This window comes from Labrus mixtus, chromosome 6 (genome assembly GCF_963584025.1).
Source record: "Labrus mixtus chromosome 6, fLabMix1.1, whole genome shotgun sequence".
NCBI lineage: Eukaryota > Metazoa > Chordata > Actinopteri > Labriformes > Labridae > Labrus > Labrus mixtus.
In genome coordinates this window covers 29,895,342-29,913,102 of record NC_083617.1, presented here as the reverse complement: position 1 = coordinate 29,913,102, position 17,761 = coordinate 29,895,342, and the positions used below count along the sequence as shown (strand labels likewise).

At 40.8% G+C, this 17,761-nt stretch overlaps 2 protein-coding genes across 2 annotated transcripts in view; one reads left to right on the top strand and one right to left on the bottom strand.

The window, feature by feature from the left end:
- Window positions 1-10,424, top strand: part of ncapd3 (non-SMC condensin II complex, subunit D3) — a 28,440-nt gene extending 18,016 nt beyond the window's left edge. The window contains exons 23-35 of the mRNA XM_061040830.1: window positions 33-271; window positions 1,117-1,196; window positions 2,101-2,238; window positions 2,415-2,548; window positions 2,803-3,011; window positions 3,997-4,107; window positions 5,978-6,145; window positions 6,315-6,424; window positions 7,137-7,201; window positions 8,392-8,439; window positions 9,749-9,811; window positions 9,982-10,030; window positions 10,166-10,424. Of these exons, the coding sequence (XP_060896813.1) occupies window positions 33-271; window positions 1,117-1,196; window positions 2,101-2,238; window positions 2,415-2,548; window positions 2,803-3,011; window positions 3,997-4,107; window positions 5,978-6,145; window positions 6,315-6,424; window positions 7,137-7,201; window positions 8,392-8,439; window positions 9,749-9,811; window positions 9,982-10,030; window positions 10,166-10,235 (1,484 nt within the window). The 3' untranslated portion in view covers window positions 10,236-10,424. The remainder of the gene's footprint in view (window positions 1-32; window positions 272-1,116; window positions 1,197-2,100; window positions 2,239-2,414; window positions 2,549-2,802; window positions 3,012-3,996; window positions 4,108-5,977; window positions 6,146-6,314; window positions 6,425-7,136; window positions 7,202-8,391; window positions 8,440-9,748; window positions 9,812-9,981; window positions 10,031-10,165) is intronic.
- A 1,951-nt stretch (window positions 10,425-12,375) lies between these two features.
- Window positions 12,376-17,688, bottom strand: calhm3 (calcium homeostasis modulator 3). The gene is made up of 5 exons (XM_061040829.1): window positions 17,264-17,688; window positions 16,793-17,125; window positions 15,734-15,861; window positions 15,505-15,632; window positions 12,376-14,532 (listed from the first exon to the last, which is right to left on the bottom strand). The coding sequence occupies exons 2-5, from the start codon at window positions 17,077-17,079 to the stop codon at window positions 14,083-14,085; spliced, it is 993 nt and encodes a 330-aa protein (XP_060896812.1). The 5' UTR covers window positions 17,080-17,125; window positions 17,264-17,688; the 3' UTR covers window positions 12,376-14,082.
- Window positions 17,689-17,761: the final 73 nt, after the last annotated feature.

Genomic DNA, 17,761 nt, shown 5'->3' with positions numbered 1-17,761 from the left:
CCTCCATTCATTTCTGCATCTGTCTGCATCAGGTAAACTCTGTCTGCAGCATGAGGAACTGGTCCAGAAGTACCTGCCGGTGTTTGCCAGAGAGCTGGAGGTTGGCACAGAGGTTGCCGTGCGCAACAATGTGGTGGTGATCATGTGTGATTTGTGTGTTCGATACACCAACATCGTGGATCACTACATCCCAAACATCTCCGCCTGTCTGCAAGATAATGAAGCTGTAATCAGGGAACAGACCCTCATCATGCTGACCAACCTGCTTCAGGTGAGAGTTCTTCTAACCACATTCTTCTCTAGGCTTCTTTCTTTGTTTTTTTTATTTTTACTCTAGCCTCTGTAGATAGGGCATGTGATATAACCTATATTCAAGCTCTCCAGTGCCCTCTTTAGGTAACAGTTTGAAAATGTTGGTAAATATCTATTTTGGGTGAACTTAAATCGAATAAATTGGGTAATTCAACATATTTAATCGGTAAAGGTCACACCTTTTCAATCAGTTTAAATAAGTCTCAGAGCTCCCTAAAACATGTGTGTGAAGTTTCTTGTTGTAAATCCACTCTAATCATGTCTATAAACCCCTCTATTTCAGCCCTGCTCAGAACAGGCTGTTTCTGTGTCTGTACCTTTAAATATGTAAATGAGCTGTGTCTGACCACGCCCTCTCTCTGGAAGGGGATGAGGCTCAAGCTTTCTCGCTCCATGTCCTATTGTTTATGGTGAGAAGGCAGACTCAGAGGGCAGAACAAACACCTAGCTGTGGGAGTGTCACCCACCTGGGGGAGGGGTTACTGTGGAGCGTCACTGAAGAATTTGTTGGAATCATAAATTCATGAACTCTGGTGTTCTTTGAACTCATCAGCAGGTGCTTCAGTGAATTAGAGATACTAAAAGTCATAGGCTTCAGTACATTTAGGTAAAAATCGCTGTGTGGTTCCATGTTCGCTTTAATAAAGATATAAACTCTTCTATGCATCACTTTTTGTGTGACTTTTAACACTTTTTCAAATAGTTATTATCTTCACTCAGGTTTTTTATTAGCAGTTTAGAACTCCACATGATTTCAGGTGGATGGACTTCTACCTTTTACTAATAGCTTTTTTTATATTCCAGGAGGAGTTTGTGAAATGGAAGGGGTCTCTCTTCTTTCGCTTCATGGTGGCCTTGGTCGACCCAATCCCTGCCATCGCCAGGTAAAAGACAGTGTGCATGGCTAGGAAGACCAGACCAAGTAAATAATTATAGAATCAAATACATATCTGAATATATGATCTGTTTCTCATTTTTTTTATTTAACCAGGGCTGCATGATGCAGGATTTTTAAAAGTAGGCAGTAAAGGGTGCTAATATCACATTTAAATAACCGTGCGTGACATGATGAAAGGAAATGCACATTTGAGTTGTCATTTGGGTTTATGTGTCATATACAAAGACATGGTGACATACATTCAAATCTTTGTACTGCCATTATCATTTTCAAGGCAAATGTCATATATCATAGTATACCTATAATAAAACGTGTATACTATGATACGATGACACAGTTTCACATCGTACATAAACAAACTGAAATGTAATATTGCTTTAAAGGCTTTATATGTGATTTTTCACACTTAAATATAATATAAATGAAGTATATCCTCTGAAAATAACTCTGTGAGTCATGACTGTCTACAATGGGTGTAACACCCGAGTCCCACTGTCTGTGATGCTTTCAGAGTTTTCAGAGTCCTATCTTCACTTTGTTTACATCGCCTGGACGGCCGGCTGACTCCTCCCCTCGTGTATAAAAGTTGTTTAATTGAGGGACTAGAGAAAAGAAGAATAACATACTGTACTCACTGCTTAACTGTGTTTCTAGATCACGCTCATTTCAGGTAAATTTACATGCAGTGTGAAGATACGAGCATAATAAAGATCACTAGCATTAGCATGCTAACACAACAATGCACCGCGAGTTGTTTTGGTTTCATGCTGGTGCTCAAGGGCGACATCTGCTGGATCAAAAAATCGCATATAAAGCCTTTAAGCAGTAAAAAAATTAAAAAATCACAATTATTATATCAAGTTTTGTACTTCCTGTTTTCTCTGTCCCAGTCTGTGTGAATACTGCCTGCTCCACCTGCTGCTAAAGAAGAACCCAGAAATGTTCAGCATGCATTTCATCGAGTGCATCTTCCACTTCAACTCCTATGACCAACACAAGACCTACAACAAGTTCACTCAAAGTGAGAGGTAGGACGCGGGGGAAACTATTTCTGACATCTAGTTCATGTTTGGCTTAACATTTTATTTAATTTTTTTTAACAAAAATCACTTTTACATCCAAGTTTGACTTAAAGTGAATAAATAAACCTAAACGGTTTACACTTAATGCAAACAATATGAGTTATTTCTTTAACTTTTTGCAGAGAAAGGGTTAAGTTTTCACTGAAAGGAGCACAGCACCGTGAGAAGCGTTTTAGGATCTACCGCTTCCTGTTGGAGCACTTCACAGACGCCCAGCGCTTCAACATTGTCAACAAAATCAACCAGTCTGTCCTGGGTAAGCATGCGTGTGGATTTAGAATCAGAGCTGTGCGAGAAATCTATCATACTGCATATAGAACAATAATTTAATTTTCCATCTCTGTCTGACATGAATAATAAAATCAGCCCAGGGTCTCTATAATTATAAAGTTTTTTATGAACAGGAAACATCTTCAGGCATCTTGACTCATTGTCTTTGTGGATTCTGAACTATTAGCCATCACTTTTCTTTGCCTAGGAATAAACTTCTTAAACCTTTCCCTTTTCCAGCATGCTTTGCAGACGAGGAGCTGCCACTGGATGCAGACGGTGTTGAAATTCTTTCAGAGACCTTTAAAATTCTGAGTCTGAAGGAGATGAAGCTGCAGGCTGTATCTGCTCCAGCAGGAGGCCCAGCAGAGGAGGAACCAGAGGAGGAGAACATGGCTAACATGGCCAAAGCTGTCCTGCAGGCTGCACAGAAGAAGGTGGTATCACAGGTGAGCTACATGAAAATAACTACAGGTAGGTGAAATATGGTACAACTGTTTTTAAACAACAGTCAGTGTTTTGGGCTTGATCAACGTCACTCTGCTGCTGAAGTAAGGTAGGGTGGAAATAGCGGCCGCAGGGCAATATTTCAAATCTGAGGATGCATATTTATGTTTCAAATCAGATGTTAGGCAGAGGAATGGCTTCCACCAAAAAGTGGGCAAATAATGGAGAGACTTACAAACTGCAGAAAAAGAATGCAAATATAATAAATTACTCAAAACAGCACCATTACGAGAAGCTGTCTACACCACAGCAGACTAAGCCAAGTTGAAAATATGTTTTTGCAGCTTCTTCTATCCCCAGTTTCTTTCCTTCACAGCTGCTTTATCAAAGCCGATTTATTTGGCTGTTTCTCTGGTGGCTGCTAGCAAGCAACAAACAGCTAATTTAATAACTGTGGCTGGATACGTTGCAGTAATATTGCATAATACAGATTATTTTTTACTCACCACAGCTAACACAAAACATCTCCTTCACAATCATTGTACATGAACCTGAGCTCATCTGGACACTCATTGTTGACTTCTTTAACAACCCATGGAGAATACCATGTTTTCTTTCATATTTGACTAATTTCCTATAACAAACCAGCCTAACTACTTCACATACATATGAACCAATAGGGCCACTTCCTTTATTGGGAGGCCAGGTCAGTAACGCTGGGATAGGTCTTACAGACACTCAGTCAAAGGATAAGATGCATATTTAGGTTTAAGGTGTTTTTAGTCCTGAAACTAGAAAAGTTGGTTGACTCCCATTATGGACAAACATCTGGTTGATTACTAGGGTTGCACCCCTAAATGACTGTTGCATGTAACAAAGTATTGTAGTCCTGCAGAAACAATAGGAGTTGACATTTTGTTTCCTACTTTCCTAAAACAGCAGTTCAGTATGATTGGTTAATGATTGGCTTTATGCTTCTGTGCACAGGTCCAGAAGAAGGCCTTCATAGAGAACACAGTTCCTCTCATCATCGGCCTGAAGAGTCTGCTTGAGCAGAAACGCTCTCCTGTCCTCAGAGACCTTATGGCATACCTCCAGGTGAGAACACAGCTTGGAAATGTGCATCTGCATCTCTATGCAGTCATGATTTCTGTAGTTAGTGGTGTGCAGTTGAATGACTTTCATCATTTGAAAAATAAGGAACGAAGATCACTTTCAGTTTTTTCATTGATGTATTTATAATAGCGCGATAACAATTTGAATCACTTAATTTAACTACATTTATAATCCCATGTTTGGAATTCCATTATTTCACATTTAAAAATCTAAATACTTAGGGCCAGATTTACTAAGCTCCCAAGTAAAGAGTACTAAATTGCGTGTTCACTCCAAAAGTTTGCACGTTTGGTTGGTGGGCGTTTTGCGGGTGATCTACTAAGAAAATTTGCGTGAATGACACCAGGTGCAAACCTTGTGGATGCGGTAATATTTAAGTTAGGCTTTTGCGTGTTCTACTGGTTTACATCATGGAGAGTTTGGACAGAAAGCGGGATGACTGCAAGCGCAAAATAGGTATTAGTGGGAGAGGCAAATAAACGCACAATACTTTTGAGTTATAGGAGATAAATCTGAATATTACAAAGAAAATTTGGTTATAAGAAAACATCGGCATTAAACAGGGCCTCTCTTTTCTTCCCTTCATCTTAAGAATGAAGTGTCATACATTGAGCAGGAGGTGAGAGCTGTGTCCTCTGTGGCACGGGCGCTCTACACTCGGGCCGTTGTTGCGCACCAGACAGCTGGCCAGTGCTGTGTCTGATCGGACATAAATGCTCTGGAAAAAGGTATTGAAGACGGGGGTACAAACAGTGGAGAGGTACCCCCATCCAAGCGTCCTACAGAGTAGTAGCAGCGGGCTTTAGAGGAAGGAGACGCGTGCACCATGGAGAGGAGCGCACCGGAGGGGGCGAGCTGGGGGAGAGACGAGCGACCAGAGAAAAAGGAAATCCCAGTTTAAAATGTAATGTTGGCGAAAAGAGGGAAATAGGAAGACTTAAATGTCAATGTTGAAATTCTATAGAGTTCAGAGGCTGTGAATGTTCAGTTTTCTTTGGCTGTAGGCTATGGCAACAATAGCCTGTAGTTTAATCATGGTGTTTCTCTTCCTTAACGATTAGAATATTGAATAAAATTTTCTGTCATTTGAAATATTTAAACACGTGGGGAAAGCGCAATCTTTATGCCTTCTTTTGTTGTGCCTATGTCTCCTCCTAACTACAATAACAGCAGCCTGTTGTGTGTAATGCTGGTCTCCTGGTTTAGCAGGAGGTAAATCGTAAATGTGTGTACTAACTTAACTTGTTTGCATTTTCTCCTCCCAGTATTTTGCACGTTAGGGCAGAAACGCCCCATATTGCATATTCATTAAGGCAAACGTACTAAATGGACAATGTGTGTTGTTTTGTTCATTTGAAAGACGCAATCCTCACTGCGCGCTGTCAGATAGCACTTTTTTTGCTGGTGGTATCACGTTTGCACACGTTTTAAGACACGCAAACCTTTAGTAAATCAGGCCCTTAGGCTTTTATTTTTACTACCTTAAGCTAAGAGTACTTTACTTGCTGTTTGAATTCAACCCTAATTTTATTTTGAAATAAAGTAAGAACTTTGTGGTAGATTGAAGGCTAGGACATTAAAAGCTAAATAAAAACAGGTCAAAGGAACGGTAAAAAGTGAAATGTTTGACTTAGCAGGACTGCCTAAATGTCATTAGATTCTATGGATTTAATTTATTAACATCATGTACTCATCTATCTCTAGAAGTAGCTAAGGCAGGTGGAGGGCTAAAACGGAGAGAAAGTCCTAGGAAAGAAAGTCATGGCCCAGAATGAACAGCCTTTTTGAGGCTACATCACATTCTTAGTGTGACTCTAACTCATGTTCCACTTGAACCCATTGTTTCCATCAGGTGACGATGCAGGATTACCGTAACGAGGTGAAGGAGTTTTTCTCTGGAGATGAGCAGCTGGCGGCTGAGCTGGAGTTTGCTTTGAAGACAGCTGAGAGGGAGAGAGAGGTGGAGCAACAAATGGACAACTGCAGTCTGGAAGGAGACGCCAGAACTCCCACTGCACAGGTACGATCACACCAGAGATACTCTAAATCTTTTGGATTAAAACTCGCTTCTTCTCAAATGTATTCATCATAAAAAAATGATTTTAGATTCACTTTTTTATTATGTTATGGACAAAAACAGGCCAGTACCTGTGACTCATTGAATGTGTGATGGTATCTGCTCTCGTCAGGCTCCAGTCCTCGGCTCTTCCAAGTCCAAGCCCCTCCTCCCATTTACCTTTGCTACTCCACAGCCACGGCGGCCAAACGTCCTGTCTGCTAGACTGGCTCACACTGACAGGTAGGCTTCCCTCACTGCGGCTGATCAGTAAAGGGTGTGGATTTTTCTTTTCTTGACTGATTTGTTTTTCACAAGTTGGTTTGAGATGTTGCAGCTCCTGATTATATCCTGCTGTGTTCTCACATCAGCTCACTCGGACTATGTGCAGAAAATTACTAGGGGGCTGCCAGGCCTGTTTGCGTTCACACTGAAAACTTGGGGAGTTTTGTGAACAAGACTCAGTCTCAGTTTGAAGACCCTTGTGAAGTATAAATGCTCCAACAGCTATGGCCCCAGGAAGCAGTGAAAAAACAGGTGTATGTATAAATCTGGTTTAAGTAGCTGGCTTTGAGACCCATCCCCTTTTATTGAGACTCATTGAGGTTTGACCTCTTGACTACAAATACTCCAGATCCTACCAATATTCTCAGTTGATATAATCACTTTAGTATAGAGGCACTGCCATGCAGTTTTCAAAAATGTAATTATTAAAAGGACAGTGCAGTTCATTCAGTGCGATTCATGTGGCTGTTACAGACCGGTAACATGTCGAGAGAGCAAGGGTAAAAAAAGTCATCTTCTTGCAGGACGCTTCAGGTAGGCATGTCCACAGTCATTCAGTCAATGTGCCTTTCTTTCAGCACAGGCTGCATACACACTTACATGCATGTGGCATCAGTGTGAAAATAGAGACAATCATTTGTGTATGTTTCTGTGTGTTTCTGTTTCTCAGGCGTGCTCATAGATCCAGGCAGGAGGAAGGTGTCCAGTCTAAGTCAATCACTCTGGAAAGAACAGGTAGGACGATAAGTAAAATCAGCAAAATGTCTTGTGAATTTGAAGGAGAATTCTTTTTACAGTCTGTACGTGCATCAATGGGTACGATCCTTCTCAGGGTTTTTTGTTTGTTTTTTTCACAACAAGCAAAAGATTCATTTAAAAAAACACAGTGAAACTTTCAGAATCCACATTGTTTATGTCTTGTGAAATAAATACATTTCTCCTCATTCACCAACCGTTCTTAAAAATTAATTAAGAAGTTTTGAAGAAGATTCTGTGATTCACCAATGTTTTCTTTTTTGTGAGGGGTTAGTTCTTTGGTAAGAACAGAATTTACGAACACTCAAGAGCCCTCTTACTAACATTTGAGTGCTGACCAGCTCGGGCAAAATGACTGGTTATTACATTTCATTTATATCTACAGTTGTCTAACAGCCTGTCCTAACAACACACGACGTGAGCGAGCGTCAGTGACAAAATCAGCCTGATTCTATAGTTTCCACTTGGAGTTTCCTAACTGCCTTCTGACTTCCTGCAGTACTTCCTCCACTTCACAACTGATACTTTTCTCTTCCGTTAGGATTCAAGTGCTCCACCAGCGCAACCTTCAACCCTCCATATAGATTTCTCATCAACCTTATTTTTTTCTATCAGCATGCGTTTCTGCATGTCTGCAGGGCCCTGTACTCATGCCCTTTTATGGGCATTAGAGGGTGGTTACCTAATATGCTAATTGGGAACAACAGGCACACGCTTTCAACTTACCAACACAAGAACACAGCTGCAAACAATTCAGTCATTTAAGAAGAGATTTAATGGAACAGAATTGAATGATGAGGTAATTGACATGTTTTGCTGATAAATTAATGTTATTTTTTTGTATTTTGTTACTGCATCAGAGCAATGTGAAGTCCAAGGCAAACTTCCCACTGGGACAATAAAGTTCATCTTATCTTCTTTTCTGAAATCCTTCAAAATGCAGTTGAGAAATGACTTGGGAAGATAACTGTACCAATAGAGTAATTATGTATTTACAGGAGCTGTATAAACCTGAGTTCAAGTGTAACTGAATTATCTGATGTATTATTGCTAATCTAACAATTTTTTTTATATGTAATCAATCTGATGGTTTCTATATGCAAGACATTACCTTAAAGATATCTATTTCCTGATCAGCTGTTGACTGTCTTTTGTGACTTTGTTCTTAGTGATGCTTAAAGGAGTCGTGAATGACCGAGCCATCAGCACACCAAAGGGTAAGAGACCATTTCTCTGTATTGGCCTTTCCTCTACTTAGCACATCACAAACACCTCATCAGGTATATTTCAGATCGATCTGGAGACTTGACACGTCCTATCAGTTGTCAAATAAAAAAGCATACAAGCATCCGTCAGTATTAACTAACCACTTATACTCATTCACACACCGCTGAAGCTGCAGTGGGAGCAATTTGGGGTACATTTTCTTTTTGGGGTAAAGGACACATCGAGGTTGGTGGAGGTAGCTGGAGACACATCGACATGTGACTGCAGGAGCCGGGGATCAAACCCCAAACCTTCTGGAGGAGAGACGACCGACTCTTTCCTACATCCTCAAGCTTAAATAGACTGAAGAGCCCATACTTTAACGCCCCTTGACCTTCTGAGGCGGGGTTTACATCTCTGGCAACTTTTTTCCTCTGATAAATGTGCTTCCTGGTGTGATATAAACTGCATGATGTAACGCTCATAATCTTCTAGAACAGAAAGTGTGTATTAGTGGTGTGGTTGCTTATTATTGGAGATGTATTAAAGGTGAGATATCATAGACCTTTCCACCTTTTAACACAGTCTCCTGTGGTCTAAATGAAACGTCTGTGTCATGCTTTGGTCAAAATATAATGTGCATCAAGCACCAGAGAATGTTTCTGACTTTGTTTAAACCAGCTCTAAACAGCATTTCTCAGACAATTTCGATTTGATTTGTGTCTCTTTAAATGCAAAGAGCTCCCTTTTAACCTTGCCCCTCTCTCTTCTGCAAAGTGTGCCTAAACGATAACAGCTGCGCAACTTGTCGGTGTGCCTCTAGGGGGCACAAAAGTGTTTCTGTCTGCCGATGTAGAGACAGAGGAAGAGCAAAACATGCTAACATTGCTAACCCTACTACATGAATGAAACAACACAACAATAACCTTGTTACAGACCAAAGGCTAATGTTGCTAACCAGACCGCATATATGAAACAAGTTTGTATGGAGGCCAGCTGCTCACGTTGTAAGCTTTAACTTACCATACAGAGTAACACAAAACATAATGCTATTTAAAATACTTACATTTCCCTTTGATTAGATTTGCCACACACAGTCAGTACATAGGCAGCTTCAATCAAAGTGGTTCTGTTTATTTTACGTTTGGTAAATGCATTAGGGGGGCCTAAATTTATGTTTGTGTTTACAAACAGCACTTGACAAATACCTTTCATTCTGTTTTTATGTCATAAATGGTGTGCAAATTTAGTCATTTTAAATAAAATGTATGTCTTCCCCTCACACCATAAACTCAATCCGTCCTCCTCCCTGTTATCCAGGTGTCAACATTAACCTAACGTTTGATGAAGGACTGAGTGCCATCTTCAGTGACCAAGGAAGAAGTAAGCTATCAAGATTCACTAAATGTCATTCACATGGTGTTCAGGCTGCAGTTTATGATTATGAGAGCCTTGTTTCAATAAGAAACCAGCTTTAAGTCAATCAAAAAGTGCTCAATCTTTGATGTACTCAGCATTAGATTTCCATTCATCAGTCTACTGTGTCCTCACAGCTCCTGTCGGGGAAACCAGTGTTCTACATGTGAGGTCAAATGAGCAGCAGTAAGTCCATGTTCCAGTCACAGTTGTGCTCCTGCAGGCACTTTCACATGTTGTCTGGAGGATGGTGTGTAAAGTCTGTTAGAGAGACAGTGTCTGCAGGGAGGCTTTGATTTGAATCTCTTTTCTGTGTTTTAGAACTCCTGGACTGAGGCAGTGGAATGTGCAGTCTCCTCTCCGCCAGAAGAGACAATCATCTAAACATTAGTCGACATACTGTTTCATTTCTTTTGATTCAGGTATTTGTCTTCAAAACAACTTATTCTCTTACTACTTACTACAATTTAACTTCCATCCCCCTATTGTATGTTGGTGTGTCTTTGTCTTCATCTCTGATATGTCTGTGTCACTGCTTGTCTTTTGTATTTCTGGGTAATAAATTGACATGTTCATATGATGTTAGCTCTCTGAGAAATTTCTATTTGAGACAAGTAAATATAACAACTGAAGGGGTGTCGATGGCCTAGTGGTTAGGTCTCACGACCCATGTATGGAGGCTAAAGTCCTCATCGCAGCGATGATATGATATATATATATATATATGTATGTATGTCACTGCTGAGGTATGAAACTTTCGCATCTTAATATTGCACTTAAAGAGGTCATATTCTGCCCTTTTTGGGGTTCTTATATTTAATCTATGTACCTACTTTTGTATGTTCACAATAGATAAAGTTATAAAAAAGTGTCTGTTTTCATGTACTGCTCCTCCTTGCTCCCTCTACGCTCTGAGTCCGTCAGCTACGCTCTGTTGAGCCCACACTGTTAGACCCCACGTGGGCCAAGTCTGCTCTGATTGGTCTGCCGATCCGCTCTGTCATTATTGGTCAGTTGCTCAGCATGGTTCTCGGAAATGTCCCACCTCTTTTACCATATTGGGACTGCAGCCACTGGCTCCGTCCGAGGGGAGCATAAACATTAGCACCTTAGCACTACTGTGCTACCGCAGGCTACGGCATATCGTGGGCGTGCAACATAAGCTGCAGGGCTTGCCACAACGAGCCAACGGGCTTAGATCAGTGATATCACACTGACAATGACGTCGGACTGACAAATTATTATCGAGGGGGGCTAGAACCGAGCGTTACATGCAGCTAATGCTACAGCTAACAGGAGGACATAGGAGAAGCCGCGTTTCCGCGGACTTTGAATTTTTGCAAATAGATGTGCCTAAACATGCACAGGACACTTGGAAAACACACTGAAGAGCATATAAAACCAGAAAAGGAGAATATGGGACCTTTAACATAAACTTCAGATAAAACAAAATGTGATTGCTTTGCGTACAGTATATTAACATAAAAATCCCATAGATAGAGAGTATACATCACATTATACAAACATCAATAAGAAAACATGTGCCTTTAAAAAAACATGACAGACTATAAGATGGAAGTGTTGGATGCTCTTGTGTAACAATCAGGAGTAAATGTTCCTCTGTTGCAAGGACAGTTCAGAACAGTAATATTATAATGGAAACCGCTGAAATCCAGTTCAATAAGTGATGAAGTTGAAGGCTTGGGAAAAAAAGCAGTCCAGACACCATTGCGATGGTGGCGACTTCCACTTGTCTGATTAAATGGAACCAATACAAGAGTTCATATACAGATGGGGATATGGGATACATAGGGATGCACTTACTCCAAACAACTAGGCTTTAAAGTTGAATTAGGATACATTTAAATGTTATCTTACACTGATGTGTAAAGTAGTATCTTTGTGTTAATCTGTAAATTCATTTGGTTCCAAAAGTACGGTGGCTTTGAAGTGCAAACCAAAATGTCAAAGTGTGAAACACTTTAAGCTTGAGAAAAAAAACACACAAAAAAAGCAAGCAAAAAAAATCTACCAAGGAAAAAAACAAATGTGCATAATGCAAAAAACTTTTACGAGTGCTGACACAAATTTTCAAGTGACAGACACTAACCAGTCATGGAGCCAATTTACAAAAGCAGAATCTTGCCAGGTCCGGAAATACAAATACCGGAAGTGATTGAGTGAGCGGTTAATGATTTTGTTTTGATGGAAAGACTGTGTGATATCTGTCTCTGGTGGCTTGAACAAAACAGACACCATAAACTCTGTGTAACACATTTCACACAGTCTTTTTAAAACATTCATTTGTTTTTGCTTTTGTTATTTTGTTTTAGAAAATGTTTTCCAAAATGTAAATTTGTCTCAAGTTTTGTAAAAGTGTGTGACACTTTGTAATTTAGTTCTGCACTTCCCGACCACCATACAAATTTACATTTTGCATGTTTCCATCAGTCAGTGTGGTTAGAGCTCCATGTCAACAACCTGTATGCAAAACTACCAGCCCAAACCCTGACAGTCAAATGACCCTCTGCTCCAAAGAAAAACTTTATTCCAATAGTCCAGACATCACAATTAAAAGAACAAATGTATTAGATACAAAAGTATATGAGCACAATATGTATGTATTGAAACAAAAACATAGCCATTAATATCTGACTGAACAATACACTACATACTTTGTTAGAGTATGTAGTGTTCTAAGCATCCGTTATTGCTGTTGTAGTCACGGCCAGAACTTACTGTACCTGTGTTCCCTCTCCTGTTAGGTGACCTCTAACTTATTTCCAGTCCTATCTGATGTGGCTGGGGGGCACTCTAAGTTAAAAGTCATACAGATCGAATCGTTAAAGTCCTTATACATTTTAATTTATTGTGAGTATTATATTGAGATGTTTTTACCAAGTTTTTAAAACATGGCATTCAGTCACAACCAGCCAGTTTCCTATCTTCACACTTAAAGAGAGGGGCATCAAGCTACAAGGAACCCCTCAGAATCCATGTGTTTTGGTTTATTACACACCTCTCAATTGAAGTCTGATAAACTCATTCATGTTCTGACGATTAGCCTGTGCAGCCCACGAAGGCTGGGTCCTTTGAAGAATGTTTCCCCTTGAATTGAGACGGTTCAGATGGTTTTTGAAGAGACGTTTCGATTCTTACCCATGGCAGGTCGCCATATTGGAAATGCTATCTTCTTCTAAATTTGGCTGTGTCCAAACACCATACTAACATACTGCCTACTACACACTCAGTTTATACTGCATACAAATCCTCTAATATGCTATTGGCATCATACTTAACCAAGGGTCACATGGCGTATTTCTGATTCGAGCTACGATGGATAATCTAGCAGCAAGCTATCGTAACGGTCAGTCCGTAATATAATTCAGCAATTTGCATCCATTTATTACTAAAAAGAGCTACGTATCAACATGTAAAACATAATGCAACACGATTACTCTGCTACTGGATAGTCAGAGAGCCGCAATGCATTTTGGGTTGGTTTAGTATGACCACTGTGCTCCCGTTTCATACTTAAAACTTCTGGCCCGTCGAGTAGACATTCATCGCATACACAAAACTGCATGCTTTGATTTTGGATCGTACCACATACTCCATGTGACGTAGTTTCAGACACAGCCTTTGATCAAACTAACAGACAAGCAGGTGGAGTTGAGGCGGGCCTTAAGCCTCCTGGCTAAGACATCCTAAAGTGGACACTGAAAGGAACTGCAGCATTTTCCATCACCTTAGTTTGCCACTTGTGCTGTACATAACCTCATCTGGGACCAGTACATCTCCCCAATATCAACTTTGAGTTGCAAAAAAGTTGATTGAACACTACTTCAGTAAAGTAGAAACAGACCGAATGAACACTGGAAAAAGACATTAGCTAACCATAAACACCTCTTGCAGCATCAAACAGGAAGAGTTCAAAAGTCTGTGAACAGCTACATGAAGGACACCCAAAGAACAGTGACGGGGGTCACCGCCTCTTCCCATACAGATGTGGTACCAAAAGCTCATGATAGGGTCCTGTGATAAAACCTTTGGCATCTCCATTTGCTGGACCCTGAGATGCAGCTGAAAGCTTTCACTGATTGGGTAGTGAAAATTGGTTTTAAGACCTTACTGCTACCTCTGAGGAAAAGGAAATCTAACATGCTGTAGTAGATTAATTTTAGTGAAATGATCTCCATGTCATGATTCATCCAGCAGATAAACACCACTGAATGTGTTCAGACATCAGAAAATAAAAGCTTCCCATCACGGTCCTCCCAGGTGACACACGTCCGGGGTCTGTGTGCTATCCTAGTGACGTCCAGTTCAGGTTTACTGTAGTACCACTTGTTGAGCAGCCGGTCCATCTGCTCCTGCTTCGAAATCCCATGAAGTCTCTCCTCCTCTTCATCCTCCCACTCGTCTTTGGTGTTTGTAATAAAGGCTGGGTAGGGAAGGCGAATCACAGCGTCCTCCCTCATGTCCTCAAAGAACTGCACAACACATTTACGGGCAAAGTCTCGAGCGTGCAGGACACAGGTTTCATCAAAGAGCTTCTGCTCCACGTCCAGGTAGTTGCTCCAGTAGCGTGTCTGCAGAAAGGTCCCATGGTCGTCAATGCAGGGCTTGACGAGGCGACCAACTGCTCCTAGTACAATGAGGAAGAGGAGGGTGGACCAGCCTATTGCCTTTACAGGAAGAGGAAAGTCAGAATCAGTCATTCTGTGTAACCTCAGCGAGGAGCCAAAATGGAGTTGTCAGTCAGTGGCACCAATTGTTCCTGACACTTCCACATGAAAAGATGAGTTAAAGTGAACTCTAGCCATGCTGTGTCGGTTGATGTTTCACCCGGACATTTGATGGAAGTTTCCCCCCCTGTCCTTATTAACTTTAAAGGCTTTAAATGTGATTTTTCACACTTAAATATAATATAAATCAAGTATATCCTCTGAAAATAACTCTGTGATCATGACTGTCTACAATGGGTGTAACACCCGAGTCCCACTGTCTGTGATGTTTTCAGAGTTTTCAGAGTCCTATCTTCACTTTGTTTACATCGCCTGGACGGCCGGCTGACTCCTCCCCTCGTGTATAAAAGTTGTTTAATTGAGGGACTAGAGAAAAGAAGAATAACATACTGTACTCAGCATAATAAAGATCACTAGCATTAGCATGCTAACACAACAATGCACCGCGAGTTGTTTTGGTTTCATGCTGGTGCTCAAGGGCGACATCTGCTGGATCAAAAAATCGCATATAAAGCCTTTAAGGAAATCAGCTTCCAAAGGGATTCCAATGTAAGTGAAGGGGTTCAAAATCCCCCTCCTGATTTTATTTGAAATATTTGGAAACTATTTCATGCCTCACAAATGTCGAGGTGAAACGTGTCAACAGTGACAACCACACGGCTTGCTTTGGTAACATTTAATAACCATCATCAATAAAGGGTAAACTGATAGTTAATGAACTTTAGTTAATAGCTATTTTACTGTTAACAAACAATGAAGTGATAGTTAATAATGTTTGCTAATTATTTGTAAAGCACAAATGTTATGTTTACAGTTTATCATTGCACACATAACATTTTATACAGGATATAAAGTGTTTGTTAGTGCATGCATGTGTGTGTGATAATGCAAGGTAATGATGTTGCAGCTTACTTGTGAATAGCAGCGAACATAACGTGAGACTGCTTTTGGAAAAGAGCTGTTCCTGAAGATAACATCCTCTTTGCAGGGGACTTTGGCCATGATTTTGATCACATCCAGACCTGTGTTGTTGGGCAACCCTAAGGAAACAAACCTCATAATACATTGTCTGATTTGGCTGTAGTAATGATACTCCTTGAATTTGCATTTCTCTATGCAGCTATAACATGTTTGCAGGTACCTGAAAAGAGTGTAGGGTCGACAGTCAAACTGAAGGCACAGATGAAGATTTTCCCATCCAGTAAAGTGACCAGGATCCACACCATCGGAGCCAGCAGGGCCCTCTGGAGCATGGCTGAGAACAGGTACCTGCAGAGAGACGTAACACCAGTTTTCAGGGAGACTGTTATGAGATATAAACAGGTCAACTACCAGGTTTGATTCCTGGCGTCTCTAATCATCTTAGTACCTTGGTGCAGATACTAAACCCAATAAACGCTCCTGAACTCTCTTCCTTCTCTGTGACAATGTGTGTGTCACTGTTGCGATGTGCTATGAATCACTCTTTGAGTGTTTCGATGGCTACTAAAGTGCCATTAAAAAAAAATATTTATCTCTGTATTTTCTGCAGCTGGACCCTTATTTTTCACATTTAAGTTTCAGTAATTTCAAATGTTGGTATTTCAGGCCACTTGTAGATCAAAGTGAATGTGCCCTGAGAAGGATGACGTTCAAATATCTTTGAACATACTAACTGAAATTTGAGTGGCTTGAAGAGTTATGTTTGTTTTGTCTGTAAATTAATGTTGGTTGTCTTTGCTGGCCGATGTTCCAAATGCTGAGGCCAGCATCAGTGTGACTGTGGCTCAGTGGTAGAGGCTGTCGTCTCTCAACTGGAAGGTCAAGGGTTTGATCCCCAGCTCCTGAAGCCATATGCCAATGTGTCCTTTGGCAAGACACTTAACCCCACATTATTCCCGTTGCTGCGTCAGCGGTAGGTGAATATGTATAGATTGATTAGTTAAAACTGATGGACACGTTTAAGCCTCTGCCGTCAGTTTGTGAATGGGTAGGTGTGACCTGCGGTGTAAATAGCGCTTTGAGTAGTCCATTGCTGGGAACCATTTTTTGGTCATTTGATGTATAGTTCAGTAAGATACAGAACATGGTTGTGAATGTGTGTGGTTAAGTTCTCATTTAAATGTGCAGTTTTTCCATATCACAAGAACACTAAACTTTATACTGTATATGTGTGTGACTCAGTGTTGGTGAAGTAAAATTGCAAACGTCTTTGACTCACTTAACGGCAGCAGGGTTTTTGGTTCTGTGTCCAACGGGTCTCATCCACTCGTCCATCATGATGCCTGTATGTCTGTTGACCAGGACCCCCAGGAAGAAGAGTATGATGGGCGGGACGATCATCACTCCCAGAGAGTACAGTTTGTTGTACTGAGGCAGGCACGGGCAGTTAAAGTCAAAGCTGGTGTAAAGCTTGACACTGACCAGGGCCAGGATGACACAGATAACATTAGAGATGGACTCAGAGTTGGACTGGAAGTACTGCAGGACTAACTTCAGACGCTCCATAGCTTAATATATCCTGCTGCTGTGGTGTTGTTGTGTCTCTGTTGACCTGTGGTTTAAACAGAAATAGTTCCTGAAGTTATTTATAGTGTAACAAGATGATTTAGCTCATGTTAAATTATTTTTCAGAGGAAACTGTACATGAATTAGAAATTATTCAATTTCAATCCTGAATAAGTCACTTTACCTTAGTATGTTACCTTACCCCTTATCCTCTCTGAAGTAAGAATCTAGAAGCAGTTTAACAGTCCTGTGATGAAGCCTGGTCTTTGGAGGGAAAACTGCACAAACAGAATGAGTCCTGCAGTGATCCAGGGAGAGTCTGAGAATGCATGAACACACCTGAGCAGGTGACGGGGCTGCCTGGCCACACCCTGCCCACTGTCAAAGCAGTGTTCACATCAAAGGTTTACAGAGAGAAAAGGCAGTAGGTGGGGCTGTACTGTAGTCAAGACATGAACTAAAACTCAACTTCAAAGCATGGTACAGATGATCCTCCACTACTGCTGTGTCACAGAGAAATGTATTGTCATTTAAAGATGCAGCCTTGATGTGATTTGGTTCAGATCCTATAAGGTCAAGACTTACGAGCAGTCGGGCACCTTAGGTTTGTGGATCAAACGGAAAGTGAGAGCACGTGAAATGTGACAGGTGGTTCTGCAATTGTTTATACATTCAACTTTAT